At 34.1% G+C, this 26,124-nt stretch overlaps 1 protein-coding gene across 3 annotated transcripts; it reads right to left on the reverse strand.

Annotated features, from left to right (window-relative positions):
* Positions 1–2,369: 2,369 nt before the first annotated feature.
* On the reverse strand, positions 2,370–20,871 carry LOC105216496 (protein rolling stone). Of its 3 annotated transcripts, none has more exons than XM_054227305.1 (6): positions 20,699–20,871; positions 8,389–8,641; positions 6,433–6,661; positions 6,092–6,211; positions 3,152–3,335; positions 2,370–3,085 (listed from the first exon to the last, which is right to left on the reverse strand). In XM_054227305.1, the coding sequence occupies exons 2-6, from the start codon at positions 8,488–8,490 to the stop codon at positions 2,725–2,727; spliced, it is 996 nt and encodes a 331-aa protein (XP_054083280.1). In that variant the 5' UTR covers positions 8,491–8,641; positions 20,699–20,871; the 3' UTR covers positions 2,370–2,724. The 3 variants fall into 3 exon arrangements, with proteins under 3 accessions (XP_054083280.1, XP_011189318.1, XP_054083281.1); XM_011191016.3 differs by having other exon boundaries at positions 20,176–20,871; XM_054227306.1 differs by lacking the exon at positions 20,699–20,871 and adding an exon at positions 19,622–19,639.
* Between the last annotated feature and the right edge of the window lie 5,253 nt (positions 20,872–26,124).

The raw sequence follows: 26,124 nt of genomic DNA on the forward strand, positions 1-26,124 counted from the left end.
TGGAGCATTACATTTATTGCTACCTTAATGGCAGTCACGTCTACTTGAAAACTCTCGACGTGGTAGCCAGAAATTTGATTAATAATATTTATTATTCTGTACATTCTTCGTGTCTAAAATGCTAATAATATGATTAATGCCTACAAGGTTTCAATTTCACCATCGATGTGAACTATTGGCATTTTGAGCATAGCTTCCGGTATACTATATATGTAAGAATACAGTATATAGCAATGTTTCTGAGCAAATTCTATCCACCGGCTGTAATATAAGCAAACTTCTCAGGGGTATACATAAATGATAGTTATTGAAAGTTTAAACGTTTTATTATGAAGGCAGTTGATTTACAAGTGTATCGTAAAATCGGTATGTGGCTCATATCCACAATATACTAAATACATAAGTACCTACGCAGCTGAATCAATAGTTTTGTGAACTTCTGCCGTTTGTGGTTCGTTGCTCATTGAAAATTCACACAAGTGTCCAGTGAATAGTTAATTATATTGATTTTAAAGTTCTTTGTGTAACTTTGTTCAAACGAATTCATGTGTTTGTATTTGTAAATGCACTGATGGGTATCGTTGCTAGTCTCATGACATTTATTTATCACCATTTATATGCGCTGCCACGCGACTAATCATATATACGATACAAACTCGTATTATAACGAAGTGACTGATATGTACCAAGATACCCATTAATTATATCGTTAGCATTTGTAGGTGTAGTTCTTGATGATGACTAATTATGCCACTTATGATTAACTGTAAGAATTGTTACGAATAATAATCGTATTAATACAGTTCTTATTACTTATACCATAGGTAGATTGATAAGAAGGTTTTTGTTTCAATATAGAACTAACAGGTTACCAGGGTATGTTAGCTATATTTGGTATCCTTAATTATATTAGGGTGTTCAACACAAATGTTGGGCTATTTTATTTGGTATCCAAGCCATCATTAACCATAATTCGAATTATTCGAATTTGTAAAGACTTATTTCTGCTCAAGAATCGATCTTCGAACAATATAGAATGTAAAACAGAAAACCTGCTGAACAAAAATAAAACTTGTAAGTCCGTGTCAAATGTACCAATAACGTATCAAGAATATTAGAAGAACTCTTAAACTTTGCTGAATATGGACTTATTAGTTATCTTAAAATAGAATAAAATTATCCAAAAATGTAAAGTGAATAATGCCCCGGTAACCGAAACAAGTTTTTACGTCGTCATTAATTTAATCAGAAGGTTCTCAAAAAAGCAAATAGAATTCATAAAAAAACTGTATTAAACTGGGATCTCAACATCTATTGAATGTATGATACCAAAGTTCTCTTGTACAAAGTCCTACTCCCTATTTGGAAGTAGGCTGTTCAAATGTACCATCTACTCAACCAACGTTCCAAATGCAAAGAACTATTATATAAAAGTACTTGCTGCTCTCATGTTTAACAATGAAATTGAAATCGGTAGATAGGAATACTTCTTCAATTTTTAATTAGCCCTATCAACCCTATTGAATTACGGCCCGACGTAATAATGCCTTCCAGACGCCTCTGGTTGGTTGGTATCTCTTATTAACCGACAGAAGGCCGGGCATTCGCAGAGATAATGCTCTAGTGTCTCATCATCTTCCGCGCATGCCCTGCATTCCTGTTTATCAGCGACTTTTAGAGTGTTAGTTTTGTCTGACGAGAGAAAACCTTTCAGTGGAGGTGTATATCCTAATTGCCTACTGAGCCCGTAATAACATCGAATTGCAATTGATATTATTTGCTGGATCAGCAGGCAGATATGAATACTAACAATACGGTAATAATCGATTGTGGTTGAATAATAGTCGACAACCTTAGTTAGTGGCTATCTGTCTAATAAAAGAAACAGTGGTCCCAGCGCCGATTTGATGAGAATGGCTTAGACAATTACTACGTCGGTGTAAGGCAGAAAAATGAGCTCTGCTCTATCTTCTCCGATTTTTATTTTCAATATTTGTGCATTATTAGATTTTCAACATATCTGGAAAGTTAAAATCAAACCAGTAATTATCTAAAAAGCAGCCTGCATAACTCAAGCGCTTGTAATCAACAAAAAAAAATATTCTTAACTCGGAATTAGGAAATTCCCCTCTGCTATGACGTTAGAGGGTGGTCCAAAATCTATTTGTTAAGCATATATATTAGAAGACAAAATATTTAGTATATCCTTAGCAAGATCTTCAAACAAAAATCCGAGCCAGAATCCATCTTAAAGTATCAAGTTCGAAAAGTAAATAATCAGCAGTGAGTCAGAACCTTCAGGTGCTGATATAATAAGATCTACAATATAAATTCCGGATATATAGTATAAAATCGAAAATTGATGTTAATTTCAAATTTGACTTCATTTATTTTACTTAGTTGCTTTTTATTAAAAAAGTAAAAACACAACCAGTTCGAGACTTCTTAACCAATACTACGTCTTATCTTAAGGAATACAGTAAAAATGTACTACAACAATTTTCAACGAATACGCTACAGTATTGCTTTACTAAATGTTACAAAACAGAAATTAAAACAAAAAATGTTTTTAAACTTATTTTGTACATTAGTCACGATAAATGAGGCGTTAATCAATACACTTTAAACACGCATGCCAACTATATACAAATTATTATCCACTAAATCTAAAACTATAATTTGAACTACAAATTGTTTCCCTGTAAGCTCCCCCGCAAAAGTCCTCTAATATCGTTCCAACTTCTCGGTGCTGCTCGCAAACGCTTCGTTATGATAGCCAGTGGGCGTGTTGAAGTTGCCCAACACCATAGAAATACCCGAAGGTGAATGCTGTATGCCCGTGCCTTTAACCGTTTTCGGCAAGGTGCCATTTGCCGACTTCTCGGTACCGCCAGTTGGCGGCGTTGTTGTCGGGAAATAGTATGAGGCCTTATTTATGCGTCTGTAGAGCAACGTGCGCAACTTGTAGATGAAGAAGAGTATCATGTAGATGCAGCAGGTGAGTAATAGTACACCAAACACCACAAGTGAGGCATGTAACGGTTCACGCCAATCGATCACGTGATAAATGTATGGTTTGCCTTTTCTATAAGTAAATAGAAATAAAATTCATCAACATTTGTTTATTAAAATTACAAAACAACTAAGTCACCTGTTGTGACCGCCACATGTCTGGTATATGACGGAGAATATCGCAAATATCAGACCGAAAAATACCGGTAGAAACATGTGCAGCAGCCGCAATGGATGCGCCACAATCAGCAAATCGATGAACATAAAAATGGAATTGCAGGCATGCGTTAGCACGTTGGTGTGGTTTAAAGAGCTCTCAGCAGCTGGAAATGAGTAAATGAGAGAAATAATGTATTTGTTAGTAAGTGGTGAATATATCACAAACTTTAATAATTAGTTCCGGCTGTTTTCAAATATATTTCATTATATAGACTTTTAGTTTTTTAGTTAGGGAGTTCAAAAGAGAGGTTGTATCATCAGGGTCATTCTGCTCCCCAGTAGGATCCAGCTAAAGACCATTAAAAACTTGTAAATATTGATTCATATGCTTGTCCCGCTTTAGCTGTCTAGTCCTTATATATATTCTAATATTGGGTACATTGCAGAGATCCCGTTTTAACCAACTGAATACTGAACTTTCGTTTCATCCAATGTTTTCCAATTTTCCAAGTTTCTGAAAATATATCTACTGACCCTGTACCCTGTTATTTAAGTCCCATTTTCCTAAAAGTAAAACTCTTTTGATTGTGGCTACCATAGTTTCGACACAACTAAACACAAATTATCCAACTCTTAAAATTAAATATTTGAATGGGATAGTGTCATTCAGCAAGTGGAAGAATTCAAATCAAAAGACTGCATTCAGATTTGAACCCATATATGATTTGAAGAGACAACAAGCGTGGCACTCAAAGGAATGAAGCGGTCACGCGGTTCAAAAAGTGATTGATAAACTCCCATTGACTCATATCAAATTAATGTTTGTCAGACACCACTTTTTATAGCATAAAAACCTATTCTGTAAGCAGCAGGCAGCGAAATCGGCACACAGGCTGAGAGAATCTTTCCTTACTACTATTAGTTGCAATAAAGGACTTTCTAATATACTCAGCAAGTCCTCTTTTCTTCCAAATAACATGCATTTTCGCAATCCATTAGAAGTGAATCTGAATTCGGACCTAAACATAGCCTTCCCTCTAGGGATGAGTGGGACAAAGGCAATGTGGACAACGATTCAGAGATAAGTATCCAAACTAGACAAGCGAGTGGTAGGTGGTGTGTTTTCAACAAAACTAGATACCATCGCTTCCGGCTACAGCATCACTGCAATCTCATCCAACCGGAGATTACTACAATTAAAGGAAACATTCTTGGTCTGTCTAAAAAAGAGTTTTAACAATCATACATACAGTTGATCTCCGTTTTACACGGTTTTTTTTGCACGGTTTTTTTACACGGTCTTTTTGAACATATCCCAATTACCATTTTTACAAGGTTTTACTTTTTTACACGGATTTTTTATTTTAATTGTATACTTTTTTCAATAAAATCAAAATTCCATATGTCAATACGTCACAAATCCATTGCTGTTAATAGAATTTAATAAATTATAAATTAGGTTTACACTAAAAAATACAAATCTTAGATTCGAAAGCCAGTGAAAATGTTGCAACAATTTCAATACGTAAACAAATAAATGAAGCTGTATGCAGAAGTAATAAACAAGAAGACACAGCGATTCCCAGAAATAGTTGTTGTTTGTTCCTTCTAACAGTAATATATACATACATATAATACCAGAAAAGTCTATAACAACAACAACAGTGAAAATTCTCACTGTGCGAGTAGATAGATTTTCATGTAAAATTAGATCTTTTTTACACGTTTCTAAAACATGCTGTTGATATGGCTGAATCACAATGGAAACAATCAACGACTTGTTCCGTAACTAGACAAACATGGCCTGAATGGAGTAAGAGCCGCACTTGTCGTTTACTGAAATTTAGTAGGACTGACACAAGAACCCTTGTAGGAGTGTTAACGGGACACTGTCTGATTGGTAGACGCCAGCAGGCTGGGGTTACCTAGTAACGATTACTGCAGAAGCTGCCAGGAAGAAGAAGAGGAAGAAACGATTACACACCTTCTATGTGGATGTAAGGCTCTGTATAGGAAAAGAATCGCAACTATTGGATGCGGTTTTCTTGAGGATGTGGGTGAAGTTTCTCATATCAAATTAAGTGAACTTTTTCACTTTATTAAGACCACAGGGTGGTTCAAAGATGACTCTATAGTGTGAGGGATCACAGTCCCAGTGGTGTCACAATGGGCCTCCAGAAGGCCTAGTTGCGTCGTTTTGACAACCACATAACCTAACCTACACGTTTCTATTTTTTGCACGATTTTTTCTTAAATTGGTCCCAATAGTGAGTTTTATATAAAAATTTGATTTTTTTTTTGCACGGTTTTTTTTACACGAGTAATTTACTGTCCCAGTTAACCGTGCAAAAAGGAGATCAACTGTATATGTATTTATATTTACAGATAACCAAACAGCTTTAAGATCACTAAGGTCTCTTAGAATCACATGAATCTCGTAACTATCGTGGGCGGAAGTTGCACATTCCAAACTTTCTGAATTATTTTATTTTATCAAGACCACAGGCCGGTACAGAGAGGACATAATAGTGTGAGGGGATTCCAGTCCCAATGGTGTTATAATAGGCCTCCTAAAGGCCACCACTAAACCTAACCTTAGCTAAGACACCGTCTTCTTCTTAGAACGGTTAATGAAAATACTACCGAAATATTTTAAGACTGTAGGAACTGAGTATTATTTTGGAGCACTTAAAATTGTTTATATGAAAGCACAACTAAATAGAATATAGGATTTAACCAACTAGATCATAAAAACTGATTTTATTTTAAAATCAAATGATTGATATTTTTTCAAAAACCACATTACATACAATATAGATAGTCGGTTTGGTGTTTAACATATGTACATTTTAATTTCTTATTGAGTGTTTTTTCCTCGCTTATAAGAAAACTATACCTAGAGTAATATTTTATTATTTACCATCATAAAGCAGACTCCAATATATTATGGTTATCACTATTGAAAGGACTAGAGAGATGATGTGCATGCTCCAGTAAACGACGAACGGACTAGTCAGCGATTCTAGATTTAAAAGTTTGTCTGTAAATAAAAAATAATACAATGTTAAAATACAAATGTTCAAATGAGATTTAAAAACATTATTTAAAGAACATCGGCACATAAAATATTTTCGATTTCTAAAGTTTACTCTACCAAAGAATTATTAGAAATCAGTGTAAAAAATGTTTGCTTTATTTTCAGAAATTTGAATTTTCAATATTTGAGTTTTGAGGCTTACTTTACAAACTGGATTTACTAACCCGCATACTCCGGATGAAAATGCCATATGGTAACCAAAATGGCGCCCAATAGATTTGTCAACATACAAAGCATGATACCCCAGTTGGTCAAGTAAATAAAGTACAGCCAAAAGTTTGTCGATGAACCCTCCTCCTTTTCAAGCATCGAATCTATGACGACGGCGGTGAAGAACAACGCAATAAGCCAACGGTAGATTAAATACACAATGCTTTTGGTGCGACTCTGCCACTGTAAAGAAGAAAAAAAGAGAAGTAAGCAAATGAAAAAGTTGAGAATAATGAATTTAAATAAAAATAAAAAGTTTCGTACAGTTTGGTTGAATACACAGACATACATATGCAAAGGTAGAGTTGTAGGTGGGTAATTTCTTCTACATTTTTAATGAATATTTAAACAAGAATGCGGTCAAGTGCCGACTGATGACCGCGTCTAACATTGTTGTTTTAGTTAGTAAATAGTTGCGGAAATGTGAGGCTTTGATATCATTACTATATGTATGATGGCACCCGCTGCGACCAGTCTCAAGGTGACCACGTCGCTAAGTGGCCAACAGTGAGAATTTGAACCTGCTGAACTGCGATGACACTACTTACAGACCACTGTTCTGAACGATCTGTCAACTTTTTCAACACTTGGAAGCCGTAAATGTATGTCTAAGTGACCGTTAGGCCTCCGTGTCACTGCCAGCCCTTTAATTTTTGTGTGTGTTGTACAATGACCTTAATTGAGGCAAACAAAGCAGAGAGCCAAGCCACCTTATGGCCTTTCGCGATTTCGACACGTCTTTGGGAGGACACGCTTTTCATTTTAATAAAATATGATATCACAAGCAAATATTGACTAGCTGTGAGTGGGCGGTGCTTTACATGTGCATTTTCTTGGCTTGGCCTTTTGTTCACCAGCTGCACTGTACTCAGTTTCTTAGCCTGGGATATTTAACACATGTGTTGACATTCGACTCGACTTTGAAAATTTTTACTTCCAGTGTGACAGTAACCTTGAAATTACTTGTACGTGTACGTGTGAGGCATCACTGAATCATTGAAGATAAAAGTAATGGAAAGTTTTGCTCAGGGTTTGTGTAACTTAGCGCATGTGTGACTTTCACATAACAAATGCAACACCTACTTATTACTCTAAGAGATGAATTGAACGATCTTTATTTTATTGCAGTTTTTTTTTGGAGTAAATAATCATATAATCCTAACTCTTGCTGCATTACCCTCTTATGAATTATACTATAGATCATAGTGTGAGTTACTTAAATGTATATTTATATCTAAATGTAGCTTTATATCTGAGATATTTGTTCTGAAATCAACAAACCACTATATACATCATAATAATGCTGTGGAAAGTACATTCGAATTTATTTTTTTGCTATCGTATAACATATTTGTAATCAAAATATTATCGTTTATTTTTTATTGAGGCACTCCCTATGGAGATATATGCGATGTTACAGCAAACAATAGGACGAAATTTAATATATTTGGCATATGATGAAAGAGTCAACCCGAGGGGTATGGGAGGTTAGATCGAGATCTAGGCAGATTTCACACATGTTCATCGCTAAACCACATTATGGTTAAAGACATACATTTGTCCACTTAATTTCATTAAAGTATCGAACATGCTGATCAATTACAACGGTACAAAGTTCAGTGGAAATTCAAAATACCTAATATTGCGTACATTGTGGTGAAGAGATAGTCTGGACTGATTACATGGCGTCGATTTTATAGCGTTACAATAAGTACTTCTACTTAATACTATTAAGATAACTCACACATTGGCTGATATAATCGAAATAAAGTCCATTACAATAACGAATATCATTATATATAGTGCATAGGGGATGAGGTCGTTACCATGAACCCCTTTTTGCACTAAACTATATTGTATAAAGATTATATGTAAATTTTATAATTCGAAAATCTTATTATTTTACTTACTTGTGATTTTACAAAGTCATCTGCTGGTGAGTGATCGAAGCCGCATTTGTCTCGACGAAACTCCTTTTTCACAGGATGTACAATAACATGAAGACGACTCATTTTCACGCCTAATTATGATATCTTGCATACAATTAGTGTGTTGTTTCGAGACTAAAGAATCCAATGTGTGTCAAAAACTCATTTCATTTCATAAACAAGTCATGCGGGTGAAATATATTGCAGGAAATGCCGTCAGCGTTGAGTTTGTTTACTGTAAATTAAAAAAAGTGAAAAGTTATTAAAAAACTGTAAATAAATTTTGTTATTGTTTGCGAAAAAACTGATTTGTTAGAAAAATAAACAGGTATACATATCAAAATGAACGAAGTCAATCTAGTTAATACTTAGTTGAGTAGAGGCCAGCAGTATTATAACACTCTATGATAGCATTCTCCTTAAAAATACATGTTCAGAGATTATAACACTCCCGGAAGGCCTAAATCGATCCATCCCACAAGATGGGATAGGAAAGGAAGATCTACTCAAAGGATCAGAGTCAGGCAGGTGTCCAGCTGAGACTTGTTAAAACATATGTATATTGTATACATATGTATATAACACGAAATATATATTAAAAATTTTATTTATTTTTTGTAAATACGACATTTCGTTAACCACTATTGCATTACCTACTCTCAACACGTTTTCCATATAACAAATGGCAAAACCAAAAAGTTTCAATTGTTCTGAACCAAAAATTTAGTTTGTTATTGAGCACATCGCCTCTGACATACATATATGGACAGTTATGTGCTTGTTTTTTGTAAACAAAAATTCTAAAACTTCAAGAGCTTTAGTAGTTTACGATGCCAAAACGGATTAAATAATTTAAGTAGTAATTTATATAAACAACATGTGAGTATGTCTTGGAATATTTTTGGTATGAGTAATCGGAATATTGGTATGTATATTTAAGACAATATATATATAGGTACATGTATGTATTGGCTTATATGTATCTTCGCCCGACATATAGCCACGTCCCTCCCGCGGCTTTTTATTATTCGTAAATGAAAGCTTATATAAGTTTTAAGCCGCATAAACATAGCTGCTGGTTTTTGAAAGTCGGTCAGACAGCCTCTACATTACCAGAAAAAACCCGGATTTTCAAGGCCTGTCAACTAGACAGCAACTTTTAAAATAAATCCATATTGATCTGCCACTATAACAACAAAAATATGTGATGTTTCCATGGGGAAAACATACTCGAAGGTTGACGATTATCTGCCGGAGAATGAAAACTTTTCTTACTCTCATGTTAGACTTAAGTTTGATTGGTGTACTCCACTACACAGAAAATCAAAGACTTTTCTTTCGATGTTTTATCTACGTATGTTCAACTTGAAATGTGAAATATTAGGTCTACAAATTTGCTTCCGTTTTCCAATAGATGTCTCTAGGGTCAAGCACTGTGTCGATTAAATCGTTTTATATTGATCTTGAACATTTGTGTCAACATGAGCCCAACAAAATATTTGTAGAGATCTGTTTGCATCCCAAGCTTATTCTCAACTGAAAATGTCACTTTTTGAGCCGAATTCTCGACATGTGCGGGAAATTTTGCTTTTCTTTTTTAATACCAAGAAAAGTGCGGCTCATCGAATGCTTTCGGATACGTACGATGAGGCTGTCCTAAGTGAAATAACATGTCGCGAATGGTTTCAACGTTTTAAGAATGGTGATCATGCTCTGCATTTGGTGGGACCAGCTGGGGTGATATATTATGAGCTGTGAAACCATCACAGGAGATCGATACCGAACGCAATTGATGCCTTTGAGCCGAGCACTAAAAGAAAAACGGCCACATTACGAGGAAAGACACGATAAAGTCATACTCCAGCATGACCATGCTCGGCCTCACGCCGCAAAGGTGGTTAAAAGATCTTACTCCACCTGCCGTATTCTCCAGACGTTGCTCCATCTGACTACCACTTGTTCCGATCGATGGCACACGGTCTAGCTAACGAGCACTTCAGTTCTTATGAAGAAGTCAAAAATTGGATTGATACATGGATCGACGGAGATGAGGAGTTCTTTCATCACGAAATACGCATGATGCCAGAAAGATGGTCAAAAGTAGTAGTTAGCGACGGCCAATATTTTGAATAACATTTTTGTAATCTTTTGCATACAATAAAACCTTAAATTTTCAAAAAAACGGGCGAAAGCAAAGTTGTAGACCTATGTATATCCGCAGCAACAGAACAAGCCGAAAATATTGGGGATTAGAAGACTTGTGGTTAGCTGAGAACTTGCTAAATTTTATTTCTATATTTTAATTCAAGATTAAGTTCTCTAATTTTAATTTAAAGAATTCGTCGGGATTTTTCTACATTGATTGAAATTTGTACATAAGACAATTTAGAGTCTCAAACAATTTTCCAAAATTTCAATCAGAGTTCAATCAGAGACACCCTCTCGCATCAAATTATAGCTCTGGACAAGGAACACGTGTAGCTTCATTTAATTTTAAACTCACATTCAATTAAATATATGTAACAATTGTTTTGTAAATATGAAACGTAAACGTGTATATAATTATTAATATTATAAGCTACGCTCAATGAAGTAATTATGAACAGAAAAATACTGAAAATGCACGACATTGACTTCGTACTTTGAGTGAGTGTACACATTAAAATTATTATACGAGTATGTATACGCAAATTGTGCTGTCATTTAAAAATGTTATCAGCTTTACCTGCATTATTTATCACTATTAAATATTCGATGTGTTTTTTAATAAAAAAAAAATATAATTGTGTGACTAAAATCACATGAAAGATCACATAATATATTTAGAGTAATTAGTTTGAGAGTTATAGAATTTCCAACGTGGATAGCTGTCAAAACGGCTGTCAAAACGGCTGTCAAAACGGCTGTCAAAGTAAAACCGCGTGTTTCACATTTATCTTCATTAAAGCTTGGCGAAAATTTGCACATCTCTTACAGTTAAGTACTTGTGAAAATTTGTTTCCAAAATTTGCGTTCGTTCATTAAACTTACATAAATATTTTTACTATAAAATCGTCTTCGCCCAAATAAGCAAATATTTACGAATACTACGGGTTCCTTTACATATTTCTTTGAAATATGCATCGTGATCATCGACTATTCATTTCTGATAATCATCTGAGAGTTAAAAGATTCCAGCAAGATGGGAGAATAAGCCATATACATACATAGCTCGATAAAGTATCACTTCATTGAGACGGTCTGCGGCTAACTAGAGATAAGGTCGGGACCTCTATAGGTGTAAAAGCTGTATGAAATAGAACAGACAGGAGGGTCGCCATAAATTAACCAATATTCATATGCTTAAAATTATGTTCAAATATTAAATACCTTAAAATTTCCAAGATAATGAAACTAAAATATGTAATGATAATTAAGTTCTTTTGTTTTATAGAAGAGAAGTTTATATTCTTCGCTGTACTTAGGTTCAAATATATTGAATGTTACACATCTAGAATATTGACCGCCAAAAAAAATTGGTGTTGTAAACTTCATTAGAAAGGGGATCGCAAAATACCTGTGTTTCAACTGGAACCTCCCAAGTTTCTATGATAAGATCAACCCCAAAATTTAACTTAACTTAGCTAATACATCTATGTACGAGTATATTCACCCGTTATATAGTTCATGATACTGTACAAATTGAGAGTAAAGTAGCAAATGTTTTATGCTTTTAAATTTATCTTAATATTTTCTGATAAAAATACTTTTTAATATGTATATTTAAATATTACATTAAAATACACAAAATACACAGTAATATGTAACTAGATTCATGTCACGCGATACGATATTGTAGAATATATGCATATTGTTTAGCTGGAATATATTAAAATACCGTTCGACATTTTGAACATCTGACTTTTCCCTTTCTCTCATGGCAAAATGAAATCTTAAAATTAATGGAAAATCACTAAATGCTTTGAGAATTTAATAACTGCTAAATTAGATATCTCGATGTGTCCGAAAAGTAATTATATATGTATTTAAAAATGCCCAAGCAGTTACTTTTGATGCAGTAGAGTGTTGTAGATCGAACATAATGTACTATTTCTTATAAGAATTATACATATTTTATTTCAAGCTTTAAGTTTTTATGATCCTTAAAACAAATGCTTGTACTGTTATTTTTGACAGTAATTTGTAATTTCAGCCGATCACATGGTAAAACAGATGCTTGATATGTGAAAAAGCTTGGTAACATTGAAGATAGCGGTTATACCACTTTAAAAAGATATCCGAATATGAATTTGAAGATTTTAAACTAGTTTGTTGAGGTTTTTTGTTGTTAGATGTAGGAGCGCTCAAATAGCGAGCATAGAAATGGCGAATCGAAAATTCCTATTGCTTCTTCAAATTTACTTATAACATCGACTTGCTGGAACTAGCCAAAAAATGAAGTGAAGACAGATACTGAGAACATGCTTACGGACAGATGAAGTAGAAGTCCACATTCTTGAACATTGGAACTTGATTTTACTTGCTGTATCGAACTAGTCCAATTTTTTCTTTCTATATTTATATAACGTACGCGGGCTGAGAATTTCAGTTTAATTGATGTTTATATAACTTTGGTATTTCCCAAATAAATAAGTTATCAAATATTATATTATATACAATTTATATATATATACCATATATGCACATGTAATAAAAAATATGAAATACGAATACTTAACTAAACAAAAGAAAAGAGAGACTGAATTATTGAACGTCTTAACAAAACCTCAATTGCAACAATTATACACACTGATACATGAATACAGTTATATGAAAAACTTTTGACCAATCATTGACAGCTCAAAGAGTCTAAAAAGCCTGCGCTCCCAATCAAACTAAACGCAGATACATACGCACATATGTACAATATGTTCAGATATGTAAATGGTTATCATGTTTTATGTGGAACTGACCTTGAACTTGGTAGCGCACTGTACTTAAATTAAGTAAGTCAAACAAAACACAGTATTTAACAGAGTAAAGAAAAACTGGCAGACACAACAAAGAAGACACGTACAAAGGTATTTAACCTACTTGGCGGACCAAGGTAGCGCATAACATTACGATGAGTGCGTAAACTTTACATATGAGTAAGCTTATGTAACTAAAAATTATTGTTTTGAAACGTTTGTTAAGCCATAGAATACAGAAGAAAAACGACAATTGTGGAAAAAGTGTCAATTATTTCTCAACATATTCGATATTGATCTTTAACTCGGCTGAAAATACGTTCAATGGAAGCCTGAAAAGTAGGTCTCCGTGCTAACCACCTTTATTTACTCTGTAGCAGTTTGTAGCCTATTTTAACCAATTTGTACTAACGATGGTGTGCGTTGTCTTCTCTAACTGGGACCGATTTTGCAGCATTTTTGTCCTATTATTTAACATAGAAGAGCCCTATTGTCCTTTTACCCTTCAATATGTGTTCGATGTTGATCACACTTTGTGAACCACTGTTTCGACTGTTTCGTGGTCTCTGCTGTATACCAGTGGATCCATTTGTCCCATGTTTATTCTACTAAATTTTACTTTACATTTGTAATTTCACTAAGGAAATTTTTATTTTATTTCTCCGAATAACCATCAGACTTACTGATACTGACGCATGACAGATGATAATTGAAATTACTACTTACATATAAAAAATATGCAAAATCAATTTAAGTGCAGTACAGCAAGCAGTTTTGTAATGTAATGAAAGCTAGTTATGTGATGTAGTCATTTACAATTCTGCGATATCAATTGAGCCTATACCTTATTGAGCTATTTACTCACTGGTATAGATCTATAGACAAATGACAAAGCCATTGTCGTTCTAAGAACGTGTCTTTGATCATCGCTCTATCTTCGATTAGTGATCAGAGGTGCAAGTAAGAACTAAAATGTTTTTTTTTTTTTGGTTTTAGTTTAATGTAACAAATTTTACAAAGGTGATTGCCCTCGACAGGAAAATGTCAAAAACCTTGTGTAATTCGGGTATATAATAACAGATATACAGTAGAACTTCCATAACTCGAACTTCTATAACTCGAAGATCTCCATAACTCCAACTTTTGAATTGGCAATAGCGTTTAGTAATCAAATTTTATACAAATTTCCTTCCATAACTCAAACTTCCTTAACTCGATGTTCTGCATAACTCAATCTTCAGAATGGGCAATAGAAGTCAAATTTCATACAAATTTCCTTCTATAAATCGAACTTTTCGACCAGGGCAAAATACAAAATTTGAAATTGTACTATCGAGGCAGAATTTTAAAGGAGTCTATTACACTTATAGATTTCATAAATCGTGTAACAAAGGAATCAGATACAGACGTCAAGAACCAAACAATAGCAAAATGCAACAAACAAAATTACAGAATTTATGTTTTAAGGTTATATACATAAAACTTTATGCGAAGTAAATAAATAAAACTGTGTAAAAATCTATATTTTACCACCAAAAATTGTAAGTTTTAATGAAAATTCTATAATTCGAAGTCTCTCTAACTCGATTTTTTTTTGTGGATTATGGTGATTCGAGTTAGAGAAGTTCCACTGTATATCCAACACATTCCTTTCATATCATTAGAGTATTAGCTATTTCGGTCAATCACATTTTAAGATCATCCAAAACCATCGAGTTATTTTTTTTTTAAACCGTTCGTAATAGTCTCATGTGTTTATGCACTAGGTTCATCGACTTCCAAACCTTTATGACCTGCCATATTAGTTGAATTCAGCAAACAACTTACGAATGACTCAGAGCCTAGACAATACTCTTCAAGCTAGTACATTTCGGTATCAGCTGGTTTCATCATTAACACACACCTAATTTACAGACTTTATAGCGTTCACAGGTGAATGTGCATATACATACATATATGTATTAATATAAAGTATGTATAAAAAAATTTATATTAAAAATTGCAAAAAGCATGTTTAATCTTTGCTTGCGTCATTACAATAGCAAACCAACTGTTTATTAACTAATTTTATCCCATCCGTCATTAATTTTATTTGTGTGAGTAATTAGTAACTGATGTTGAATTCTTTGTTGCCCCTCTAAATTGTAATCAAAAACTCACACTTAAGTTGGAAACTTGTTTGTATTATTTGGATTTGCTTAGATAAAAAAAAAAAACAAAATTAAACAAAAATCATCATCACAAATCATTAAGTGAATGGGATTAATTTTTTTTAACGTTCCTTTATAGTTTTTCCAATTACTCATATACATATTTTATTAAGCAATATGTTAGACAAAATATGTGAATTCGTCATGACAATAAGAAGAGGCGGCTTTGATTGTAATAACTATGAAAGTTTGACAGTTGCTTTATTTGTAATATTGTCTATCATTCTTGGGTTATACTATTTAGAAGATCTGAAAACTCTTTGTCGTGTCCATAATATGGCCCCACAAATAAAAGATCTAACTTTGTCCTAAACTACTAAGCTTAACTAGAAAATGTTCGAAGTCATGACATTTAATCCCACAGTTTTCAAGTTATTGATCTCAAAGTGGAGTTAATTCTGCTATGGCTAACACGGAACTGAAACTCGAGAATCTTATTTATTAGCAACGAGTACCACTTTTATACCGTCTAACTTCGTGCTTGGGGAACAGACAAAGGCGAAAAATTAATCAGTTGATGAGAATCGATATCGATGTGGAGGTTTTGATTAATAACAGGATAATCATCACTTCGCTAAATCGCCAATTTCACATGTTACGCTGATTATCAATTTATTCAGTTTGTACAACAATAGTCCCTGGACGTCTGATATGAAGAAGAGGTGTCATAGAATAGCCTTCCAGATCTCCAGATTAGACTCACACTGACAACTTTTTGAGGTGTGAATATGTTCGGGTTCAAGGCAATATTATTTATATTAGTATAAATAGGAGTGTTTTTATGGAAAAAGAAAGTCTAAATTGTGTTTTTTTAGAAAATCGTACTTCAAGACCACTTAAAGGCCAGTCATAGTTACAGAGTTGATTGGTATCATTATTTTCAACTATATGTATCATGGCTGATTACGTCAAAGCGATCAAAGACATATAGTAAGTCCACATTGCTTGCTTCCATCAATAGTGTCATATCCGAATGATATGATTTTATCAAATATAGTCAAATAAAAAATAATAATTTGCTTAATCAACTAAAACCAAAATATCACAATGGCATCTCATAAACGCTCTTTGCTGTATCATTGAAATCTTGAAATTTTTTTTAATTATGACACCTGTATGAATGTATATTTATAATTAAATTTAGTTAGCCTCATAGACCTGAGCTGAACAACCAGTATATGTATGTATGAGTGAATATTATTATTTATTGGTCCACATATTTTATAATTTGACCGGTAAAGCTTTAAAGTTATACGAATGCATTATGTATAAACACAAAAAAATATGAATATAGTTGAAATACACGTTTAAATAATGGATTTGTTGGGACAAAATATTCGTTAATGGTATTTCGGCAACTTTTATTATAGTTTTGTTACTGCTTCGCTCCCGCAGAGAGCTGGATGATTTGAAATGCCGGCAAGCAGGTTTTTCATTTGTATATATGTACATGCATATTTATATAATGAAGTGCCAAAATTGACCTGGGCTAAGGTAAAAGCTCTGTTGAAGGGAGCGAAATATATATATGGATACACTCTGCCAGAGATTCTGCAAGCAATCTTTAAGTAGAGTACACCCGGAGTACTTTATGTGGGACAAATTAGTCTTCAATACATACCTTTCGGACATAATTAGGTATTAATTAGTTTAATCTCAACTTTTTATATATTTATTAATATGTTTATGTGGTTTAATTGTATAAAAAGTGACTAGTGTCATTATAAGCACATTAGGATAGAAAATCCTATTATTCTAAAAAATTAAAAAAAAAATAAGTAAATTATTGTAGATTTCCAAATAATTAAAAGTCTATTAATGAAACATTTTCTTTTCATATAAAAGATAAAATATGTGTTAGTCACATATTACATACGATCGATCGCAGACTCATCCCGGACTCATCAAATTTTTTTACAGTGTTATAAGTACGTGTTCATTTGCAGTTTCATAGATTTGAAGTCATGTGCTCATACATACATACATACATACATACATACATATCTACGTGTACTATTTACGTTGTCACTTTTGGTGCACATTTTCTGGATGTTTCCGCGTACACACGAAACGCAAAACACGAAAGTCTGTCAAAATCAGATTTTGGCCCGGAGCAGTGATTAGCTCACTTTTAAACAAAGTACAAAAAAATAACTATGAAAACAATTTTTTAATTTACTTTATCTTGTTTTTCATAGGTATCTTTAAAAAAGCAACAGCTTGCAGCTTCAACAACAGCAAATACCTACGCGGTATCTGTTTATAACTCTGTTGTATTTGTACTTATGACCAATCTCAAAACTGCTGAGGTGTAAAGGTTACGGTAAACAGCCAAGTACAGTAATAACTGATCATAATAGTATTATGTTTCGCAGTAGTATTAAATAAATTGCACAGTAATTGCGCTAACATTTTTCCACTGCGAATGCCATTGCGGCTTAAAAATATGTATTTACCATTGTCTATGAAGACCGGTGTTAGAGTGTTTGCGATTTATATGCGATTTAACAATTGCTTTCCGTTGAAGTTCGGAGTCAAACTATTGTTCAAAAAATGAGTTCAGTAACGGTTTTAAGTAACCAAAGTAAGTACATTAATATATTATTAATGGTATGTTCTGGATAATAATTCATGCCCAAGTGTAAGCAACACAGTGTAATTCTGGTATAGGATATACCTTGTTTTCATAAATATATGCATGTACATCTGTATAAGTTGAACTTCCACAACTCGAACTTCAATTCGAAGTTCTACATAACTCGAACTCTCGAATTGGAAGTCAAATTTCATACAAATAATATGAAATCTAGTCAATGTTTGTTCAATACGAGAATAAGGGTCATCGCTACTGTAGTGTTTAGTGTCACTGTAATTAAACATCTCGGACTACAACTTTATATTCGGGTAGCATAAAGTGAGGAAAGGTTGTAGGGGAGTGTTCTGTAAGGAGCTTTCTATAGGTTGAGGTGCGGTAAATGAACTGCTCCGAGCTGCCGGCTCCTTCAGGTAGGTAAGCATCCACTCCGATAGTAGAGCAGCAATTATGGCTCTGATCTTGCTGATTGTGTGCTCAAAGCTAGCCAAGGAATGTCTTAGGTCATTATCGTTAGCGCCATGCTAATTCACTATTAGACTCGTGTGACTGCCGGGTCACAGAATAATCACTGGAAACTGCAGAGCAGGTGAGCTCGCAAAAAGGGGCACCCGGCGTCCTATTGTACCATGCTGGGAACGAGTCGAGGCTTCGTTGTCCTCTTGTGATCTAGCACCGGATCACTGGATCTCTCACGACCTTGGTAAGCACTGGTTTACAACTAAAACCTGCTCAGTTTCGAGATCCTTTTGCCCCAGAGGGGAGCCCAAAAGGTTGGCGGAACATGAAACCAGATGTTTCAGCCATTCTTGCCGAATTCGACATTAACCGCCTCATAAAATTTGTGATATGCTCAAAGTGCTTTGGCGATAAGTAAGGGTCTTCTTTGCGATCCATACTTAGGAATATTCTGGCAACACAACGGACTGGCAACTTTAACTGTTCAAGTGGGCATAATTTTCTTCATTATGTGAATGGACTACAAATCAGATTAACGAGTAAGCTATATTAATTTTATCGATGGGGTATTAGCTTAACTTAATTAGTATAGAATAACCGAAATTGCTCTATTTGAATTCTTATAAAAACTGACAATTCAAAGAAACAGCGTAAGATACAATCGATTATGTCGAATAATAATTACGAAATAATAATCTGTTCATTCAAAAATCTTTCTTCCATTGGTATGCCGAAGACTTTTCAGGCTACGAAGAATGAAAGCTGATAACAACTGTTTGTTCCAAAATCAATATCAATATGGATAAATATAGCAGAAAGTTCGGACTAACAATATAAGGACATCTGATATAGTTTTTTCGATTCGTTTGATGCATTTGAGACAGCTCCACTTGCAATCAGACCTTTATAATTGGCCCTTTATATTTTATATATGTATGTAAACGCACTTGATAATACAATTGTTGCTCACTACTGTATATATTTTGACACTGCTTTTGACTCACTTATTTCAATAATTAAGTGAAGACTCTCCTCAAGGCAAAATCCAGTCGGTTTTAATGAGCTGAACTTCAAACGAAAGAAACAACGATAATCGATTTTTTGGATTTCACAGATTCACTTTTAGCTTTCACTTTTAACTAAAAATAAATATATGATTTAAAAAAGATATTCAGATTTGAGTAAGAGAAGCACCAAAAGACTAACTTCCTCGAAGAAACACATTAAACTGAAGATAATAATTTTCATTACCGTTGTTAAGAACACATATTCGTTAATGAATTGATTACTTTATTGTTTTTGATTTTTATTTCTGTTTTGTTTCTTACTATTTTTTTTTTTTCTTTTACACAATTCTTTCAAAATACAATGAACACCGCGGTCATAAAATACGCGTAAAGTCGTAACGCTGATAGTCCCATGAATAGTTTGAAAACACAATCGCTGACAAAAACAAAACCAAAGACAAAAACTGAAATATAGTCAACACACAAAGCCAAGCAAGTAAAAACAGATTAAAAGCATAAAACACTACCAAAACGCAAATTGGGTCAATTACCTTGCAATATCAACGCACGGCTAACAGATGAAGAAGTATTATTATTGTTGCTGTTGTAACTGGCGTTGGCACATAGGTTATGTTGTGGTTTATGGTTGTGCCAAATGTTTCTACGCTTCGGGCCAAAATGTTGCGCATGCGTTCACGATTTCGTTGCAGTAACACAGCAAAAACAACTACAACTTGGCTATAAAAACAACTTTGCAACAAAATATTCAAACTAATCGAACAACTTAAGTGATCACTATACGCTTACGAACCACATTAACGGTAAGAATTATATTTTTTTAGTTATCGTCCAAAAATTGTTTTGCTTGCCGCGCACGCATCGTGTACACCAAAAAAGGCGTATGAATCAAGAATAAAACAAAAAATAAAATTTGCACAGCACCAAAGTGGTTGCAACAACACCGTACACAACACGGAATTTTTCGTTATAATTTGTATTGCACTTTTTCTTTATTTTCAATACCAGGAACACTTGTCGCGCGTTGCTATAAATAAACTGCCAACAATTACTCACATTTCCCGTAATTTTATGGGTTCTGGACGGAAACGCACATTCCTTATATTACCAAAAAAAAAAAAATAAATAAAAGCAACAATAAAAAACAATTTGCTTTCGTATTTGTCGTTAATGCGCAACCGCACATTCGCACTAACGAACTGCTCGGCGACGCTGTGAAGCTCCAACTGATCCAATCCAATAAGCAGGCCGCTCCCACAAAGCCGCCATACACTCACACTTGCAATTGAGTCAATTTTTAGCGCAAAGCATGCTCACCAAAGTTAGTGGATCAACTGTAAAACGATAAAATCTAAAGAGCGTTGTTGCAGAGTTCTGCGCTCAGCTTTTTTGTATCTTTTTAATGGGAAGCGGTTTTTGTGTAAGCTTTTTGTTAAAACAGTTTTAAGCTGATTTTAGTTTAGTGAGAAGCCTAAAAGTGTCCACCATTAAAAACCACATCTGTCAAGCGGGCAAAAATTGTGTTGTTACTGTTAACAATAATTTATCTTATGTAACTGCTATCTAATGTAACATTGTGTCGTATTTTACAGGGTTATGGAACCCATTCACTCGTTAATAATAAAATCAGTCATAATGATCTATAGAACTCTACCAGGCAGCAGTGATTTTATGTAATGTCAAAGCACACGTTCAATACAATCTCTTTAATTTATTGTGGTGGCGCAGTCGCCAGAAGCTTTTGGCCTAAAGTGAATCGCATGAGGTCTACCGAGCTCTTCGCCATTAGTAAAGTTTAGTCTCCTTAGTAGAAAGTGTTTAAAAATCTTACCGAATGCTAGCTGTAAAAGATGCTTGGAGGCGGACGGGGTGAAATCATCTCATCTTTTTCTTCTGGAATGTCCCGACTTTGCGAGATCAAGACTAAATATTTCTCGTATCTCACTTTTCGAACAACGACGCGAAATATCGGATATAGAAGTGAAAAATCTACCTGTAGGACCAAAAAATTATTTCAAAGGAATGGGTCCATTGCGAGATGGGAGGGAGGGAGAAGGAGAACACATTACTATCAACCGCGCCAGATGGAACCGCAGTCGCAAGAGAAATAGACGGCCGAATCTGGGAGTGTTATCGCATTTTAGCAAAACGAGAAAAGAAAAATATCGATCCGTGATTATATTCTTGCTTTTAGCTATTGTGATGATGAAGAGCAGTTCTACTTCGATAAAGACCGTCCAAAATTGATTTAACGAGTTTCAACGTGGCTCACGTATTGGAAATCGATTAAGGTGAAAGAAGTAAAGGTGAATTTAAACAACTTGGAGCTAGTTAAACCGTCAACAAAGTGATAATGGGCAAATAAAATCTCTCGAATTAAAACTAAAAACCACAGAGAGTATCAAGGAAGCCTGCGATGGATATAAGCACAGGTATTAGCTGTATAGAAAAGTATTATTTCAAGAACAGATATTTTGTAAAAGCTTCTTGAATCCAGATCGAAATAACAATTTATTTACATTTATTGAGTCGCTAATGGAAAAAGTATTGTATTTCGAAACTAAATGTTTTAAGATCTCAACTGAATGGTTTGTTTATGTCGAATTTGACTATTCTACGTTGTGGCTAAATATAAAACTAAGCCTACTCAATTTGATAATATATAAATTAATAATTACTTTACAATATCCTCCTAACTCCTTGGTAAAATGAAAAAAAAATTATGTACCGTTAACTTCATTTCATTTACAGTCGTTAACGTAATAACATACCATCCACTGACTTTTTGATTTGCTTCGAAAGCTTTCTAACGATCTAAAAATCAACTGAGAAATAAATTTACGATCAACACGCACTGAGTGTTAACAAATACTGCTCACGCAAGAGATCAACGCCACCAAATATTTTACTCTCGCATGCACTCAGCCACATAAAGGTAAATATGTAACTCATTAACTGTTGTTGTATGCAATTTAAAAAGCTTGTTGAAAAGATATCAGCGGAGAAGCAGCAACAACATAGCATGTGACGGCAATTAAAAGTCAAATTGCGGTAAACAACAAAAGTAAACGAAGTAATGGTTAAGTCAATATTGAAGTTACACTTGTTTTGACCTTAAGTGTGTCAAGAACTAAACTCTCCGCAAGGTTAGTCAATGGGGATGAGTGAAGTCGAATGAGAGAATGAGGATGAATATTATAGTAACGCTGTGGTTTCTAATTATTTGGGCACCACTGTACTTATGAATGCTGAGCTACGTAAAATGGAAAATCCAATGGAAAATTCAAAACGGTTGAAATTAATTTAGATTTATTTAGAATCATCAATTCAATTAATAGATTTCAAAATAATCTATGTATGAAGATCTTTATTACTCATTGTTTTCCTCTGTAAAATATGCTGATATGATTACAACAACGCTCTCATTGCATCTTTGAAGATGACAGCACTTTATTTCAAAGCTTTGTTGCTGCCCATGCGAAAGGTGGACTTACTAATATACTAAAAAAATTACAACACCCACGCAACATTGTTAACATGAGACGATCCCAACTAGCACAGCATGAATCACTAACAAATATCACATCATAACTACCAAATATATGTATGTATATACTTACAGGTTTGTACATCTCAATTGCAAAAAATAGTTAAGCCCTTCATATATATATATTCATGTATTTCTGTGTATAAACTCATATGTGGTAGCACATGTGTATAATGACGTTGATTGTGCAACATACCTGACTACCTGCCTTGATTGTCGACTTGTCTACTATAAAGAGATACACGTAAAGCACAAGCCTATAATCACTATGCAAACACAACGTGATGATGATGAAGATTATAAGGCAACTGCTGCAGCGAAGATTTATAGACGCTTTTGGATGTATGTGTAAGTGTGTTGTAAACACTTTTTGCTGCAGTGTTTTAGATTACAGTTAGTGATGTTATAATACTTGTTGTTAGAGATGTGCGGATTGTTAGAGAAAATAACTCTAGAAAAATTTATTTAGTGTTTTAATTATCACTTTATACCAAACCCATCTTTTAGTACTTAGTTTTAATGCAAGAAAGATAAACATTTATAGTGACTACACAACAAATATAAACATGGATATCGAATTGTGTGAAGCTAACTAGTTAATGGGAAGAGATCCTTCCTACAAAAGAGTGTCCTTTACTGGTTTAAATGTACTAGGATGTCCCGATATAGCATGTATTTGACATTTTTAACAATTTTTATACTCTCGCAACAAAAGTTGCTAAGAGAGTATTATAGTTTTGTTCACATAACGGTTGTTTGTAACACCCAAAACTAAACGAGTTAGATATAAGGTTATATATACCAAAGTGATCAGGGTGAAGAGTGGAGTTCAAATCCGAATGTCTGTATGTCCGTCCGTCTGTGCAAGCTGTAACTTGAGTAAAAATTAAGATATCTTGATGAAACTTGGCACACTTATTTCTTGCCGCCATAGGAAGGTTGCTTTCGAAATTAGCAAAATCGGGCCACTGCCACACCCACAAAATGGCGAAAACCGAAAACACATAAAGTGCCATAACTAAGCCATAAATAAAGCTATGGAAATAAAATTTGGTATGAAGGATCGCACTATGAAGCGGCATATTTGGATGTAATTTTTTTGGGGAAGTGGGCGTGGCCCCGCCCTTAAATAGGTATTTTGTACATATCTCACAAACCAATAGAGCTGTATAAACCAAACTTTCTGCAGTCTTTTTTTTAGCCACTTCTTAATACAGTCCAAAAATGAAAGAAATTGGATAATAACTACGCCCACCTCCCATACAAAGGTTAGGTTGAAAATTACTAAAAGTGGGTTAACTTACTAACGAAAAATGTCAGAAACACTAAATTTCACATAAGAAATGACAGAAGGAAGCTGCACTCAGATTTTTACAAAATGGAAAATGGCATCGCCCACTTATGGGTCAAAAACCATATCTCAGGAACTACTAGACCGATTTCAATGAAACTTGGTTTGTAATAGTTTCCTTACATCCCAATGATATGTTGTGAAAATAGGCCAAATCGCTTCACAACCACGCCTACTTCCTATATACCAGAACTTTGAAGACTATCTAAATCGCTTACTTTACAATATATAAAGTAAGCACTAGCGAAGATATCGTTGCAGAGTTTGCACAAATACTACCTTTATAGTGTGGCAGCCCCATTCTAAAAATCGCCGAAATCGGACCATAGGTTTTTAAGGCCCCATATATCGAACACGAGGACCTCGGTGCTTCTAACCTATTATTATGGTTTAAAACTTTCAATGGACTTTATACAATATATATGATGAATATGTGGGTCAAATTGTGTATTATATAATATAAATAAAGTTAAATAAATAAATTGCGAGAGTATAAAATGTTCGGTTACACCCGAACTTAGCCCTTCCTTACTTGTTGATTTTAGATTTTGTCGGGCAATGAAGCTAGACAGTAATGGCCGAACTCTCGTACACTAAGGTTCCGAACTCCTCACATTGTTTAGACAGGAGAACAAAAAATATAATTCAATACTCCGTTAACTCGAATATCTCGAAACATTATAAATTGTGTTCCAGATCGCCTCAATTGGAAAAACCTATACAGCCTTAACAAACCCTATGCAACAACTGTCACATTAGAATGAATAGATAAATAATAGCGTTTCTAGAATGATGGGGTGAGTATCTCAATTCACCACATTAAACATATTACTTCTGAATTTATTGTTGAAAATGGCCCTTCTTCTTCTTTGTCACTAAATTCGTCGGTCGATCTGGGACGAAAATACAAAACTTCGCAGATGCCTCTATCCTTTGCGAAGTCACGTCAGTGGTATATACGAATTGCAGACAGATTCCACGATACGATCGAAAATTTTTACGTGGAAATCGTTGAAACCGCGTCGCATATAAAATTTACGATCACATTGAACTCACTTACCGAATTAAAAATAAATTTAAGGTGTTTAAAACCGATATAAAGATGCCCCCCAAAATAGCGAAAGAATTTTCTCAAAGAGCCTGAGGCGAATTAAATACTTCTTAGGGAGAAATTTTACAATAGTTAAACGGTGTATGCTCTCCAATCCAGGACGAAAATGGATATAAGAAAATGCGTAAAGGCATCACATGTATACATATATTATGGGTTATTTACAGTTAAATTTTAAGTTTGTAACCAAAAAAATAACAAAACAGGGGATTGCCCCTTCATTTAAATAAATTTAAGTTCACTCGCTAAGAAGGTCAGTTTTATGTTCTCACTAAAGAAGTAAAGCAGTCTATCGACGGAATGAAGCAATGCATGAACATTTACGATCGATAATCGAATTCGCTGCGGATTCACTGATTAGTCCCATTGATTTAATTGTGGTTGTAGCCGATTAGAGACAAAGTGTTGCCTTCAGTTTTATCATCACTTAAGTCTAAAATTTAATTTTTAATTTTTTCCTATTCTAGAGACAT

The sequence above is a fragment of the Zeugodacus cucurbitae genome, chromosome 3, assembly GCF_028554725.1.
Source record: "Zeugodacus cucurbitae isolate PBARC_wt_2022May chromosome 3, idZeuCucr1.2, whole genome shotgun sequence".
Lineage (NCBI taxonomy): Eukaryota > Metazoa > Arthropoda > Insecta > Diptera > Tephritidae > Zeugodacus > Zeugodacus cucurbitae.

What these genes read in the sequence shown, in the direction of transcription:
- LOC105216496 (XM_054227305.1), bottom strand. Translation starts at nt 8,490, where the DNA reads ATGAGTCGTCTTCATGTTATTGTACATCCTGTGAAAAAGGAGTTTCGT. An exon ending in ATGACTTTGTAAAATCACAA is followed by an intron (nt 6,662 to 8,388) that starts GTAAGTAAAATA and finishes TCTTCTTTACAG; the next exon opens with TGGCAGAGTCGCACCAAAAG. An exon ending in TTTTCATCCGGAGTATGCGG is followed by an intron (nt 6,212 to 6,432) that starts GTTAGTAAATCC and finishes TTTTATTTACAG; the next exon opens with ACAAACTTTTAAATCTAGAA.